This window comes from Ptychodera flava, chromosome 21 (genome assembly GCF_041260155.1).
Source record: "Ptychodera flava strain L36383 chromosome 21, AS_Pfla_20210202, whole genome shotgun sequence".
Classification (NCBI taxonomy): Eukaryota; Metazoa; Hemichordata; class Enteropneusta; family Ptychoderidae; genus Ptychodera; species Ptychodera flava.
The window spans coordinates 6,870,150-6,885,278 of record NC_091948.1 but is presented as its reverse complement, the minus strand read 5'-3'; the positions used below and the strand labels follow the sequence as shown (position 1 = coordinate 6,885,278).

The 15,129-nt window shown below is 38.5% G+C and overlaps 2 protein-coding genes across 2 annotated transcripts; one reads left to right on the top strand and one right to left on the bottom strand.

Moving 5' to 3' along the window:
- Nucleotides 1-802: 802 nt before the first annotated feature.
- On the top strand, nt 803-8,752 carry LOC139121242 (uncharacterized). The gene is made up of 4 exons (XM_070685966.1): nt 803-1,204; nt 2,209-2,445; nt 2,888-3,029; nt 7,859-8,752. The coding sequence occupies exons 1-4, from the start codon at nt 906-908 to the stop codon at nt 8,630-8,632; spliced, it is 1,452 nt and encodes a 483-aa protein (XP_070542067.1). The 5' UTR covers nt 803-905; the 3' UTR covers nt 8,633-8,752.
- Nucleotides 6,703-10,520, bottom strand: LOC139122181 (uncharacterized). Its single transcript, XM_070687600.1, has 4 exons — nt 10,369-10,520; nt 9,702-9,871; nt 8,985-9,079; nt 6,703-6,965 (listed from the first exon to the last, which is right to left on the bottom strand). The coding sequence occupies exons 1-3, from the start codon at nt 10,518-10,520 to the stop codon at nt 9,033-9,035; spliced, it is 369 nt and encodes a 122-aa protein (XP_070543701.1). The 3' UTR covers nt 6,703-6,965; nt 8,985-9,032.
- Nucleotides 10,521-15,129: the final 4,609 nt, after the last annotated feature.

The following is a 15,129-nucleotide window of genomic DNA, read 5'->3' as shown; positions in this document are numbered from 1 at the left end:
TTTTGATGCAGTATACCTGACTCCGCAGTAGTTTCAATATCCTCGTGTTAAGCGTTCACAGGCAATGATCACAGTCTTACAAACAGGTGATCAGCTGTGCCAGTTGTTCACAAAAATTAAACTTTTGCAAATTTTTCATCTGATATGCGAAACCACAATTTTACATTTGCTACAAATATGAAAATAACTCAATAATGAAAAACAATTTGCTTTCTCTAAAATCCCATTGATTATATTGATAAATTATCTTATGAACACCCAAATGATTCATTTTCCATGACGATTTTGGTAAATTTACGATCTTTGACGATTGAACTAGTCTGTTTGAAGTCATCGTCCTCTCAAGAATGGTTTCCACCAAATCTATGGGACTTAAGAACTTCCTGAGAGAAAGTTTGAAAATGTTGAAATCTAAATAAATTATTGTTATGTTAACCAGGATATTTTATGGACTTGTAGTTAGAGAACCTCAAAATAGAATATAGTTGACTTTACATTTTACGATGAGAGAAATATTTTTATAGCTCAGTGTCGAGTTGAATTGCTCAAACTTTAGCGGGGATAGTTTAAAAACTCACAGAGTTAAAGCATTTTGCAAGTGGCAAAAACTATCATATATCAAATGTCAAGTTTGGAACTTGTCGTGTAATGCAAAACAGTTGGATATGTATCGATAACACGCTCCGCTAAATATATATCTCTGGACCAGAGATAGTGGTCTTTGTGCGATATTCTTCGAATGAGGACAATCAACTTCCTGAGTTCTCTCTCTAGACACCCCTCACCTCTCACATATAATTCATAGTTCCACTGCCCGTAATAAGCCACGCCCCTCTTGGTTACTGTTGCTACGCCCCACAAGCTTTGAGCTTGTGGGAGGTTGACCTCACAGAATGTAAATAAACATGGCCGTGAAGCGAGATTTGTTCAGCGACAGCCTGCGCAATGTTCCTGACGACATCTCAGTCTGTTATCTACCAAATTTTCAAAACCTTTCCAAGAAGTCACAGGAAAAGGGTCTAAATTACTTTTCTCAAGGTTATGTCCATGACATTAAGATAAACGATCATAACGCAACTGAAGTAAACATTATTGCGCGGTGCTGGAGATCGATGAGAAAATCAGAGCTTCCGCACAACATCGATATCTCCATTTCGACGGCGGAAAGGAAACTGGCGAATGCCAACTGTAGCTGCAAAGCAGGGTGAGTTGTTTAATCTATTCATTCTATTTAAACTTTTCATATTTCCACGAAAAAAAAATTAAATTAAAATTTTGCTCGGTGTCGTCTGTCAGTTGACAAAAGGCGCGTACGTCCAATAGTATATCGTCTGCTGCACGTCAGTGTATATTATGAGGGCCTACTCCTACATGAACAAAGTGAGGCCCGGCCTTCGGGTTCGATGTCGTAATTTGCGTAGAAGATACTTGTTTTACACAAAAGAAATCACTGTTTATCGTAGAAGATATCAGCTCTTTATTCCAGAAACGGATGTGTCTCGCACGAGCATTGTTTACGACGTCGATGACAGACGCGGCGTTCATACATAGTCGGACCGCCGCACTGTGACCCGATTGGTGTCACTCAATGTCATTTGCTAGTAATACCTTTATCTATCACCCTTGTCGTTCAAACAAACTCAAATTACTTGATGTGCACAGTCACGGTTTTTGCTTTAGTGAATTTGAAACCTTTATGCTTAGTATATCCTCAGTGGGTCTAGCTGTGTCAGAACTTGGAAGTGGGTAGCGGGCAACACATTTATTGTCAAGTTTCTGTTATTTGAATTTACTGTAGCCCTGTTCATATATAATAGAAAACAATTGGCAAAAAAGTTTTCCCAAGGAAGTTTCTGTCCTGCAAATTCCCTTAGATCGTCCATATTTCATCATGTTTATGATTTATTTCAGTCTGTAGGGGAAAAGCGAGGGCTTGAAAGTATTAAAATATTAGTCCAATTTTATAACAGTAGGATTGTTTTATTTGTGCATACAATATGGACAGGATACAAATAAATAAGATTGTTGCAGGAGCTCTGGTCATTTCAAGGGCAGTTTATCATGAAAGTATGGTGGGTAGATTTATTCCATCAGTGTTTAACCTGTTTCTCGAATTTTCACAAAGAATCTTTTGGTATGTGATACCATACTTTTTAATTTTTTTTACACAATTTTTAAAACAATCTTGTCCTTTTTCTTATTTTCTAGTTTAAGTGGTCACTGTTCGCATGTTATTGGGCTACTGAAATCATTACAAGGTTTAAAGCTGCACAACTTTACTTCAGTACCAACCCAACTCAGTTGTACTAGTATACCACAGCAATGGCATGTTCCAAGGGGACCAAAAATAAAACCAGTCCCCTTGAACCATGTTGTTGTAGCTAGGCAGGTAGCACAGTCAAGGAGACGGCGACCTATAGTGTGCCACATTGATCCTGACAGAAAGTAAGTTTATATAAATACACCTTGCAATAACTTGGAGTATAAATGATAGTGATAATTTGAAATAGTGTGATGGAGCTTCGAATAACAAATAAGCAAATTTTGATGGTCACCACACTCCTTGTACTCAGAATTTTTCCACAAGCTCAGCCTTGACGTAGGTATGTCTAAGTTTCCCATGATTCAATCTGATTTCCACAGGATGTCAGCAGTGAAACAGAAAGTGACTAAAATTTGAGATTTTTGACCAGCCTTTGTTGACTCTTTTTTATTTTAGTGCCTAAGCAGGGAGTGCACAGTATTCATGTACTGTTCATTTATTATATGTCATTAGATTTGGTTGACATTTTCTAGAATGGACTACACTGTGTCCATATATGAACATGCATTATGCAGTATAATATACTAAGAAAAAATGAATTCTGATAATAAAATTTGTTTCCAGGTTGCCGAAGGTAACACCAGAGGACATTGGAGTTTTGCAGGGTATCAAAGGCACTCCCTTAGAATACACACTATCACAAGATGCACCTGTAACTCAATCTCCTTTTGGTGAAGTGCAGCTGGGATCCATCTTGTCCTACCAGGTAAGTAACTTTTCAATTCAGCCCCATTTCTCCCATTTTGTGTTTCTGATAACTTTACCTACTTGACTTTGACTCTTAACTTATGGCTTTCAAGCATGTCCAATGAGATTTTAGAAATGTACAAAAACGAAGGCATTTTGGACAAAGGAAAAAAAACTTTTTTCCTCCCTACCCGCTCGCACTCCCTTTTTGGGGGACCTGTTACATGAAACACACAATTTATAAAACCTAATATGACAGAACCCCATGAGCTCGCACAGCATTTTGAGGGATACTGAAGTTATTTTAACGAGTGATGCGGCATATCCTGCGGCAGTACTTTTCACGAGCGAAGCGAGTGAAAAGTACAGCAGGATATGCCGCATCACGAGTTAAAATAACTTCAGTATCCCTCAAAATGCTGTGCGAGCTCATGGGGTTCTGTTATTATTACATATGTTCCTCTTATTTAGCAAAATGCATCGCGAAGTGCACTAATATTACATAAGAAAATCCCAGTGATTCGCCGCCATTACATTTCTGTATGAGGTCTCTGATTGGTTTGGCTAACACACGTCTATTCATATGTAAATTTGTGATGTCATCATCTTCGCCCGAGCTCATTCACTCGCCCACTGAAAACAAAACGCTGAAGCCAGTACACGTAGATCACAAATCCTAACTTTTATTTCACAAAAAAACGGAGAAAACTTGTCATTATATTACCTTTGTTGAAGTTAAACAAACAGAGAACACAACATATCATACTTTGCTTTCAATAGAAGTGGCAAAATTTTGAAATTCGGGGATCGTTTCAGTCCGAATCGTCAGAATAAATGACACACGGTCTACGGCGTTTACTTGTATTACTCGGAGAGATACAGGAGCCGGTCGACTTGGGACTTCCATCCATCCCAGCAACGTTAAAGTGGAAATTGAAAGTTCCCCCATATATCTGGGTATTGGCAAACATACCATGCAGTTGAGGAACGTGATTCAGCGTATTCAGGTTGTTGCTTGTCATTACGGAAGGGGTTGACTGCTCTGGAATGACGGCGGTTGTTGACGCTAACATCGCAGGAGTATGAGAATCGCGATCGACGGCGGCTGCAGTACTGCTGCTACTCGGTCGCGGGTCGTAGCTTTCCTGCACACCGGTTAGAATATTGCTCATCTGATGTTGTTGGCATTGGTTAGGTACAGCATACCTATTGAGACTTGACACGTTTTTATGTCCGCTAAGTTGTGCCGCGGTGTTTGGAGGAACGCCGGCATCGAGGAGTCGCTGAACACAAGCTTTCCGAGCGCTGTGATTACTGAGCTTACCGGTGAGTCCGGCCGCTTTCGACATCGTCTTCATGAGCGTGTTTAGCTTGTTGATTCCCATACGCTGGTTACGGAACCATATACCTTTGTTGATGGTACATGGAACGTACTCAATGCCTAGATAGAATGGCGAAGTGGCAGATTTCATTTTTTCGGGTCTTCGCGAAGCGTAGGTCTTGTACGCGATAACGGGACATGTATCTGGAGAAGCCGGGGTAGCGTACGCTTTCGGGGCAAAACTTCGCGTATTGCCTGGTTCCCCTCGGCGAGTCTTGGTGAGCCTTTCGTTGTAGATGACATATTCCCTGTTTTCATCATGCCCCAGGGAAACGTCACCCCATTCCATCTGATGGTGTTCATTACTGGCGCGAAGACCGAATAGTTTTGTGTTATTCAGCCAGAGGGTGTTAAGTAACGACGATGCAGAGTGGACTCCGAGCTGACCGGCTTTCAGCAAAGTGTTCTCGTGTTCAGATGTTATCGCCTCGGACTTGTTTGGCAAGTTCCCCTTTCCTGCTGCCTTGAGCTGTTTGCGTTTCGCTGCCAAAGCACGACGACTTGATGCGAACGCTTCGTCACGGATAATGCTAGCACCGTAGTCACTATCACGCAAGCACCTTTCGATTGATTTTTGGTAGCTGGATATAGAGTCCGGCTCGTAGTCGTCGCTGTTCTTCTTCCTGATGCCGAGAAAAAATTTCGCGAGGAGGGGATCAAGATCGGACGGTGGTATTTCCGTTAACGTACGTCTCTCTGTCGTCATTGCTGTTTTCCATTCTTCAAACACGGCGACCTCTCGCTTCGTTTTCAAAACAGTATTCTTGTTTTTGTGGTCGCCCACAAAAGCAGCTACTTCATCCGCGGAGAAACTTACGAACCTCGGTTTCTCGCTAGCCGAAGTTGAAGTTGAAGGGCGTTCGACTTCTGGCTCCGTCGCTGAGTTGCTGTTTTCGACTTCGAAGGTCTGCATTGTCGTTTTGTTCACACTTTCCTCATCGTCTGGGTAATAAAATTCACTTTCTAAGTGTTCTACGTACATACAATTCACCCAGTCGTAATATTTATCCTCTAGCTGTTCCATGAAGGACAAAGTTTGCAGACGACAATATTTACAAATAGAAAGTAGTTCCCCAAAGATGTTGTTTATTAAATTTGCATATCGATGATTCATTTGCATATGGCCTAATAAAAAATACCAGTTTGTCACGCGCGGTATTAACTTGGCAAATTATGATTTTGTTCACTTTGTAACCAAATATTGCAATGAATTTGGTGTCAGACGTATCCCTTTTCCGTAATATATGTACAGTGTGGGAATAAAATGTTAGAAATTACGTTTTTCCAAAGAAAGACACAGGGATTACTTTAATTTTTGCTAATTTGCATATCAGCTTGTAAAAATACAGGTTTTATTTTTTCACGTGCAACATGGAATACGGCAATACATATGTAATAATAATATATTATGAGATTGTAGTGACACCATATCTAGTGACATGAAAAGACAACCATATTATAAACAAAAAAATACATGTTTTATTTCAGGTTTTTCCTTTTACAAACACATCCTGAAATAGAGTTAAATAGCTACAAACAGTCCAAATGGAATTAATCTTTTGAAAAAGAGAGGTTGGTATTGTTTCAGCAACAATTTTAAAAGTTTTTACTTTAGCTATCAGTCTCTCAATGTGAATTCTGTGCTTGGCTATTTCCTCTGTAATTTGTGTTTCTCTAATAGTCATTTGAGAATTTGATGATATGAAAGGGGGAATATTTAACTGTAATCCAAGTTCAGCTAGCTCTCTATGAATTGTAAATCCCTTATCTGCCATGACGGCATCCCCCCTTTTCAAATATTCATAATCTAATAACTGTTTTAACAAATTAATGAAACCACTATCTGTAGAAATCTGGACATCAGAAATGCTCCCAGTAAATAATTCTGAAACAAAAACTAATGATCCACTAGGATCACATCCAATTAAACTTTTCAATGTAGTGTTAGATTTATAGTCACTGTACAACTGACTTTGGAGAACTAATGCATTTGGCGCTTGTGTTTTCAACTCGGTGCAATCAACTATGACAATTGTTGAACTAAAATCTTTCTTAAAATCTACTGGCATATTTTTTTATAATTAAATCTCTATGTGGCCAAATACTGAGCTGACCAAACTTCCAGTACATATGATCAATCCATGTGTTGAAAATATCCCCAGCTGACTGCAATCCAATCTGAAACCTAACTGCCAAGTCTCGCAATCCAAATTATGTCGAAGACGACAGAGACACAGAAGCAGACAATCTCTATTGGTTAGGCTTCTTATATCAATTCTTTTTTTCTTATAATTTAATACTGAATTTTTGGTAAAAGAAATGTAAGTAATGCAATAAATCTAACATAAGTGAGTCCAGTGTAATACTTGAAAAGTCCTTTAAGTTTCTTCTGTTGCGTAAGTATGACTGATACACCAAATTTACTATTATTAGAGATCACTTGTTTTTCAGTTTTCTTATTTTTGTCTGATAGCCTGGAATTAAGTTCATTGATGATGTCATCTTTCTCCTGTAGTTTCTGTTCCAATCTGGATATCTCAGAACTCTGGGCTAGCAAATCAAGAGGTGATATCCCTAAAAGAAAGAAAAGAGGGAAAATTAGTTTTTCACATTCCTGGTTCCTGGGAGTGTGAAACAGAGTGTGTGGGATTAAAAAGACTCTCACATCTCAATGGACTTGGGATAAGATTTCTCAAATGAGTTGGATATTTGGTCTCACATTTTCTTGCTGCTTATGTGAGACAAAATATACCAACTTATGTGAGAAATCTTATTCCTAGTCCATCAAGAGAGAGTCTTTTACTCACATAACTAAAAATGCTCATATCTCATACTGGAAAGATTGAATGGGTGAAACACTGAATACAGTAGTGTTGTCTAAGTCACTTCAAAGTCACATGTAGTACACATTGGATAGTAATTTGCTCATCTTGCTGGTCATGAAACATTTAGTATCCATTCAGTGCTTTTGTCACATGATCTAAGAGATATCTCAGAGTGTGAGATTGATGTGCCCCACACTCCCTGTGAACCACCAGGAATGTGAGAACAATTTATCCCATACTCCAGTCTGAGGTGTCTTCAAGATTATGTGACAAGAGCGCTGATGGATATAATAAATGTTCCATGACTAGCCCATGAAACAATATCCAATGTCATGGTGTGTACTACAAAAACTTTGACTTTCAATAGTGAAGTGACCTTGCTATAGGGTCAATGTTTCACTAATTCAATGAGTTAACACATATTGGTCATGTGAAAAAAAGAATCTCACACACTAAGGACTTGGGATAAGATTTCTCATACGAACTGATGATATTTTTCTCACATATGTCTGTGACTCGTATGTGATAAAATATCTCCAAGTCATGAGAGAAATCTTATCCCAGATCCTTTAGGGTGTGAGATTCTTTTACATATATAATGTACTTCAAATTTATCCCAGTATAATTAATTTTTTCTTGTAGATGAAAAATATGAAGACCACGAAGCCATTGAACAGTTGTGAATGTGGACCATCACTTTTTCCAAATACAGCACCTGTCAAGCTTCCAACAGAATTTCAAAGCCTGAATGAAGCCTTTAAGCAAGTCGACCCAGAAGACATTGAACTACAGACTAGGGGTGAAGCTGGGTTTAACAGTTGGCAAAATGCAAGAGCTTGTCGAGTGACTGCTTCAAATTTTGGCAGAATTTTCAATCGGAAATCAGTCCCATCAGATAAATTTCTAGATAGTTTGTTTGAAAGAAAATCAATCTCAGCTATTTCTCTTGAATATGGTAAACGCAATGAATCAAAGGCAAAATCTAAGTATTTGGATGTATTCAAAAATAGACACATACATGAATGTGGTCTGATTGTAAATAAAGAGTTTGGATTTTTGGGTGCAACACCAGATGGTAGAGTATGTGATAATGGTAGGTGTGGAGTGATTGAGTGTAAGTGTCCTTATAGTGCGCGAAATTTGACTATTGATGAGGCTATCAACAAACTTCCCCATTTCATGCTCAAGTGTGGATCTGATGGTAATAAACTCTTGGACAAAAATCACTCATATTTTTCTCAAGTACAGGGTCAGTTAATGGTGTCAGGTGCAGAATTCTGTGATTTTGTTGTCTTCACACAAAATGATTTGTTCATACAACGTATTTTTCCAGATATTGTATATATGCAGAATATGTTAACTAAGCTTTCCCTTTTTTTCCAAAATCATGCAAAACCATACCTGTCTAAACTTTGATTCATATTTTAAATACATTAGTGCTTTTACCCTGAGAAGTGTTCCATTAATCAAACTTATGACACAATCAGTTGTATAATATGCGATCTACTACAATAAATACTTTGCATTTGAATTTCACATTCATGAGTTACTCAGTTATTCTACTCCCTGATGCATGCTGGATTTTTAATCATCAGAGTACCCGTATTAGTACAAAGGCAAACTAAATGTTAGAGCTCTGACTGTTGTGCCAGCATCTTCCTGGAAACAAATATTTTTGTTCTTGCATGAATAAACAAATGATTGAAAAATAAAGCGATGTAACTTTGTCCCCATATCACTCGATAACATTAAATTACACTCTACTTACATGCATGTTCTGTTTGCGTGCCTACACTACTAGTTGCTGATTGTATGGTCATGATTTCATTATCTTCTTTCCTTCCCACATCTGTGCGTTGGATGCTATAATTAAAAATAATGCATATAGCTCATAGTAATGTTTCTCCATGAAAATATCTAAAGGTAAAAGTTTGAAATATAAAAGAGATACATGTATGAGCTGTCAAAAGGAAATTAGTTGTAATTTTTTATTAATTTTGTTCAGCAGTCTAGTTCTGTATCACCATAGTTCATCGTTCTTCTTCTTACACAGTATGCTGAAATGCTAAGTAAATTCTAGTCCAACCTTGAACTCAGTTTTTCAACAGTAACAATATTGACAATAAATATAGGCTGTCTTTAATCAGGCTTCAAAGATTTGTAGCAGAAACTGCAGTTTATCACAGGACAAAATTTCCCAAAAAAACAAACAAACAAACAAAACAAAAAACAACAACGACAACAAACGGAATACTGAAGACAGTGAACACTGGTGGAGCTTTAACATTGATCAACAGTGAACTCTCCAGCTTCCATTGCACGAAAATGCCAAGAGGATTAACAATTATTTTACACCAAAACTTGAAATAAATCAAATGGGAGGAGGGACACTAGGAGAACAAAGTGTGGAAATCATGGCCATCATGTATGATATTCTCAAATCTTGTACTTCTTTTTTCTGAAACGTAGCAACCACCTCACTTACCTCGTCTCATTCTGGAACAAACTGGCAAGGCACTTTCTTTTAGGCGGTAAATGATAACGTTTGGCAGATTGCGACCTCTTGGGTGGTAACCTTGTGGGTGTATAAGTACTGCCATCAGCTGGTAGTGGGTCGGGATATCCCTGCGTTGGCCCCTCGGCGACCGGAAAGTGCTAATGAAGAAACAGGAACGTCAATCACATTTATAGGTAAAACAGTTACAACTGACATGATGGCGGTCTTCGGCATTAATCTTTATCAGCGTTCTCAAATGTCTGCATGACCTCGGAGTAAGAATTGTCACCAAATCACTTGTTTTAAATGTGATGTGCACGGGTCAACACACTCAAAACCAAAAGTTCCAAAAACTATCATTTCCATGAACATATGACCGTAAATGGACGGCCGCCGACAGCCACGGCTAGCCTTAGTATAATAAATTCCATTCAAGTAATGGAGAAATACGGTTCCATCCAGACAAGTCAAGTCAGATTTGGGGAAATAGTGAGCAGACGACACCCGGGCCTTTGTAGTCACGGTGGCAATGACGTAACTTAGAAAGGGGTACGGGCGCGGCATTATCGAGGCATCGGAAGGGAAAACTTTACTGCCAGACGAAACATGGTAAGCAAAAAATACATAAAAATGAACACAATGGACGATTTCTTACCTTTGAGCAAACATACTTGTGTTTGTTGATATTTTCAACATTGAGTTGATAATGTGGTCAGCCACAAGCTCTGATCCACCGAAGACACTTGATGCTGGGTCAAGGTATCTTTCATCCGACTTACACGTGCCCCACGCGCACCTCTTCACCATTTCAGCTGGTATTTACAATCGCACAGACGTAACTTTCACGGAAATAAAACCTCACCTGTCTCTCAGATCATTCAGTTGCCTATGTGACGCAGCGTAATCAATGTGGGACAAGATGGCGGCTGGGCGGTGGCAGTACTTTTCTGTATTCTGATTGGCTAAGACTTCAGTTTGATTGACAGCAGTGGAACTATGAATACCTGAACATGTCACACAATAGAACGTTTCAACGAAGGGCTTAGTGTCCTTCCCGTCAAACACTTTTTCTTTTGTGAATATTCTAACATATAATCGGAGTCAAACCTTCCTAAGGGCATAGTTAATGGTCGTATAGGTTGAGAATGCCTTACTTGAACAGAACCCATCTGAATACAAATACACAAGGTACACATATAGTCATTAGCTTGCGTCGAACCTTCAAATTACTTTGACCGATAAATTCATGACTATGTGATTAGATCGTCAATATACTTTGCATCCATTATAATTTCTGCAACTCCCTAAAATAGAACAGTTAACTTTCTCTCATGCAGAAGATAGGGGCATTTACTTCCAACACTGAGGGGTTTCACTGTCTTAACGATTGAAACGTTCAGGGTGTTTAAAACTATTTTAGATGTCAATCGTACCTTGGATTTTTGACAATTTGAAAGTTTTGTCGTCAAAGAGAAGTGCCTACAGCTTCCCTACGACAGAAAGCAGAAAAAGAAAGCAATGACGGTGTCTAGTGTCAACAATTACATTCCCACAGCATAATATTTGCTGTATCCAATGATTATTTTTTTGTATAGTATTGACTTTCCGTATACCGAGGTTAGTTTGTCTCTCATAGTATCATGGCTTGACAAAACATGTTTGAGACAGGTTTTTTTCACTTGTAATATACGCAGACTTGAAAGAAATAATAATAACAATAATGATAATTTATTTATAAAGAAAGAGCTGATTTGCAATATTTATACCACTCCAGGTCATGTGACCTATTGTTCTTGCCATCCATTTATCCCTGAAAACACGACTGACACCTATTGTTCTTATGCAAATAAGTAATCAGTCATACTTTTATTCATATGTAAATAAGTAATCACCACACTTTAATAAAAGGAAATCATTATCATATCAATAAAAGTGTAGTGATTACTTATTTAGATATGAAAAAAGTATGACTGATTACTAATTTGCAAGAGAACAATAGGTCAAGTCGAGATGTCTAAAGCATTCACACACATTCAATAACAAAATGAAGACAATTTGTTCAACTGATATGTTATAGCATCACATTTTATAATTCAATTTTAACTTTCTTTGGACCATGCTCAATATAAGCAACATGATTTGTTGATGAAGACTGCCCACCTTTAGATTCGGCGTCTTCTTGGGTTGGACCAATCTTGTCTGTTTTGTTACATTGTTTGTCGTAACTTGAGAAACTGATTTACTTACAGATTCCTCTGATTTAACACTAGATGGAGGTGGTAGTAATATATTCGACACCTGCTTTTGTTGTGCAGTAGACATACATTTGAGGCGCGTAAACCGTCATCTGATCTGTGACCTGTTTGTTCTTTGATAAGCTGCTCATCGAATCCCTGATGGTACAGAGATGTTGCCGCATTCACCTGAAATTATCAAACACAGGACATATGTGACAAATATTATGGAAATAAGTACAGCCTTTTTGTAACGTTTGTGGAATAGTCGAAAGAAATTCTGTGATACCGCCGACCAGTGGAAAACACGAAAATGGTATTGAAAGCCTGATGCATCCACGAGGCAATCACATGCATCTACAGATTGAATTCCTTCTCGCTAGCAAATAGCCAACAAGCTAGAGTAAGGCAAGCCATTTTATTTAACCAATCAGACTAAAACAGTTTCCTTCTACACAGGTGCATTATACCACTCTGTAGCCCTTATTCAAGTGCAGATTTGCAGTTGACCAGAGCCCTTGTCCTACTTGTCTGGGATAGGTCATTCTCCCAAACTCGCCTGCCAGGTGCAGAATGACCTCTGTGAACCTTTCAACCTACAATGGGTCACTCCATACCATTGTGGGTATTCAAATCAAAAGTAGACGATTTATTGACAGTAATTTTCAAATTTTAGAGAAGATTGGCCTGTTTTTCGTTGTATAAGTCGTTAATCGCACCTCGTAGGTGAGCTGTTACAGTTGTAATCACCACACTTATGGTCAGGAACTTGTAAACATTACGAGGCCGCACAAAGCAATGTTCTAATCTGCGGGGAATGTCAACTAAAATCTCCACCCTATTTAGGGACTGGTCAGTTTTTTCAGCCTGGGGGGGCCGGTGGATTCATGGGGGGGTCACCCTGTTTTTGACTTTGGTGATAGGGGGGTCACCATGTTTTTGAAATGCCCAATAGGGGGGGTCAGTGTGTTTTTTAATTTTGACACAGGCTCATCATTGCCTAAAATGCTAGTGTCAGCCACAAAATTCATCATTCAGTTGTATTTTTAGGCGCGCCCTTCGGGCGCGTAACTTTAATAATCAGTCATATTTTTCAGCACGCCCAACTTTAACATATCAAGCATACATACATCAGAGATATCTGTATGTTCAATATTTTTCAGCGTGCTCTTCAAGCTCATTACTTTGTTATGTAGGTCATTCCCCCCACACACTCATCATGACCTGAGTTCAATTAGTCTAGAACATTCTCAAGGTCACTGCCCTTGATGACCTCACAACCTTGAATTCAATTAGTCATGTTTGGAATGTTCTGGAAAGTTGATTAGTTGTGTAAGGGAGATAATTTTAGAACAGTAATTAGCATGTCAATAAAAGTTCTAGATTGTTCTTATATGCCTTTATAAAAGGGACGTGCACAGCTTCCAGTCAGACTTTTGGGATCGTGTCTCTTGTGTGTTACTAAACTCCAGCAGTAGTCATTCTCAAGACTTTTCAAGACCTTCACTGCCAACGCTGGATTTATACTGTGGACTTTGTGCAGCTTCAAGCCTGCAAGCCAAAGGACTGTTCATTCATCCGACTGACTGTTACAACTCTGAGACTGGAGCTTTGCCGTCCCAGCTGAGATAAGTAGTCTGTACACTTTTAAAGCTTGTACTCTGTCCCTGACTTAGCAATTAGTTTTGTTTTCGTAATAAATTTTGTTTAAACGTAAACTGCTGAGTTCACCCTTTTGTTCGTTTTCTCTGCACGTAACAAAATTGGGGGCTCGTCCGGGATACGAATATTTTGAGCCGTTTGACAACATTTTGCCTACCTTTTCAAAACTACTGTATACTGTGAACTCAGCGAAATTCAATCATGGCGGAATTCAAGCCAGACGAATTTATGGATGACCTTGATCAGGACACATTTAATTCCCTCAGAAAAGACAACCTCATAGCACTGGCCAATTTCCTTAAAGTAGATGTCAAAAGATCTATGCGCAAGCGAGAAATACAGTTCAAGATTGCAAAACATTTAGTTAATTCTGGCCATTTTGAGGAGTCTGCCTTAAAAGATTATGAGCCTGAGTCTTCCTTCGAACTCAAAAAATTGGAATTAGAATACAGGCAGATTTCGAGCTAAAAAAATTGGCATTAGAAAAAGAAAAGAATTACAAATGAAAGAAAAAGAATTACAAATGGAAAAGGAGAGACAGGCATTAGAAAAAGAAAAAATACAAATGCAGTTAGAAATGGAAGAAAGACAGAAAGAGAGGGAATTGGAAATGAAAGAAAAAGAATTGCAAATGGAAGAAAGACAAAGGGATAAAGAAAGAGAGGAAAAAGAAAAGGAAAGAGAATTAGCAGAACACCGACTGCAGTTAGAAATAAAACGTTTAGAGCTTGGACAGTCAGGAAAATTCTTCCCTTCAGACAAGTTTGACATCACTAAGCATTTCAGGTTAGTTCCCCCTTTCCAAGAAAAGGATGTTGATAAATATTTCCTTCATTTTGAGAAAATTGCTCAGAGTCTGAATTGGCCTAAGGAGTCCTGGTCTATGCTTTTGCAGAGTGCTTTGGTGGGTAAAGCCAGAGAAATTTACATTCAGTTGTCAGTAGAGCAGGCTTCAAATTATGATTCTGTGAAGGAATTAATTCTCAAGGGTTATGAGTTGGTGCCTGAAGCTTACCGTCAGAAATTTAGGGATTGTGAGAAGGTGAAGGATCAAACTTATGTTGAATTTGCTCGAACAAAAGAACAACTGTTTGATCGTTGTGTTCTTCGGAAAAGGTCAGTCAGAATTATGACAAATTACGACAACTTGTTTTGATTGAGGAATTTAAAAGGTGCATCCGGAGTGACATCAAGACGTTTATCAATGAACAAAAGGCAGATACATTGGAGGTTGCTGCACGTTTGGCCGATGATTATTCGTTGACCCACAAATCTTCATTTCTCAGCAAACCATCCCAGTCCTTTTCATACAGAAACAATGCAGGTAAATTTAACTCGTCCTTTTCATCCAAGAATTTTTCAAAGGAGAGTAGAAAATCAAATGACAGCAGTTCACAGAGTTCAAGTAACACTCCCACATCATCAGATCCCAAGTCTCAATCTCCTTCTGACAAACAGTTCGGTACACTTTCTTGTAATTATTGTAAGAAAGACGGCCATTTAATGTCAGATTGTTTCAA

Coding starts and splice junctions, on each gene's coding strand:
- LOC139121242 (XM_070685966.1), top strand. CDS start 906: ATGGCCGTGAAGCGAGATTTGTTCAGCGACAGCCTGCGCAATGTTCCT. Junction 1,205..2,208: donor AACTGTAGCTGCAAAGCAGG/GTGAGTTGTTTA, acceptor CTTATTTTCTAG/TTTAAGTGGTCACTGTTCGC. Junction 3,030..7,858: donor GATCCATCTTGTCCTACCAG/GTAAGTAACTTT, acceptor TTTTTCTTGTAG/ATGAAAAATATGAAGACCAC.
- LOC139122181 (XM_070687600.1), bottom strand. CDS start 10,520: ATGGTGAAGAGGTGCGCGTGGGGCACGTGTAAGTCGGATGAAAGATAC. Junction 9,872..10,368: donor ACAAGTATGTTTGCTCAAAG/GTAAGAAATCGT, acceptor TTTCTTCATTAG/CACTTTCCGGTCGCCGAGGG. Junction 9,080..9,701: donor TTGTTCCAGAATGAGACGAG/GTAAGTGAGGTG, acceptor TTTTAATTATAG/CATCCAACGCACAGATGTGG.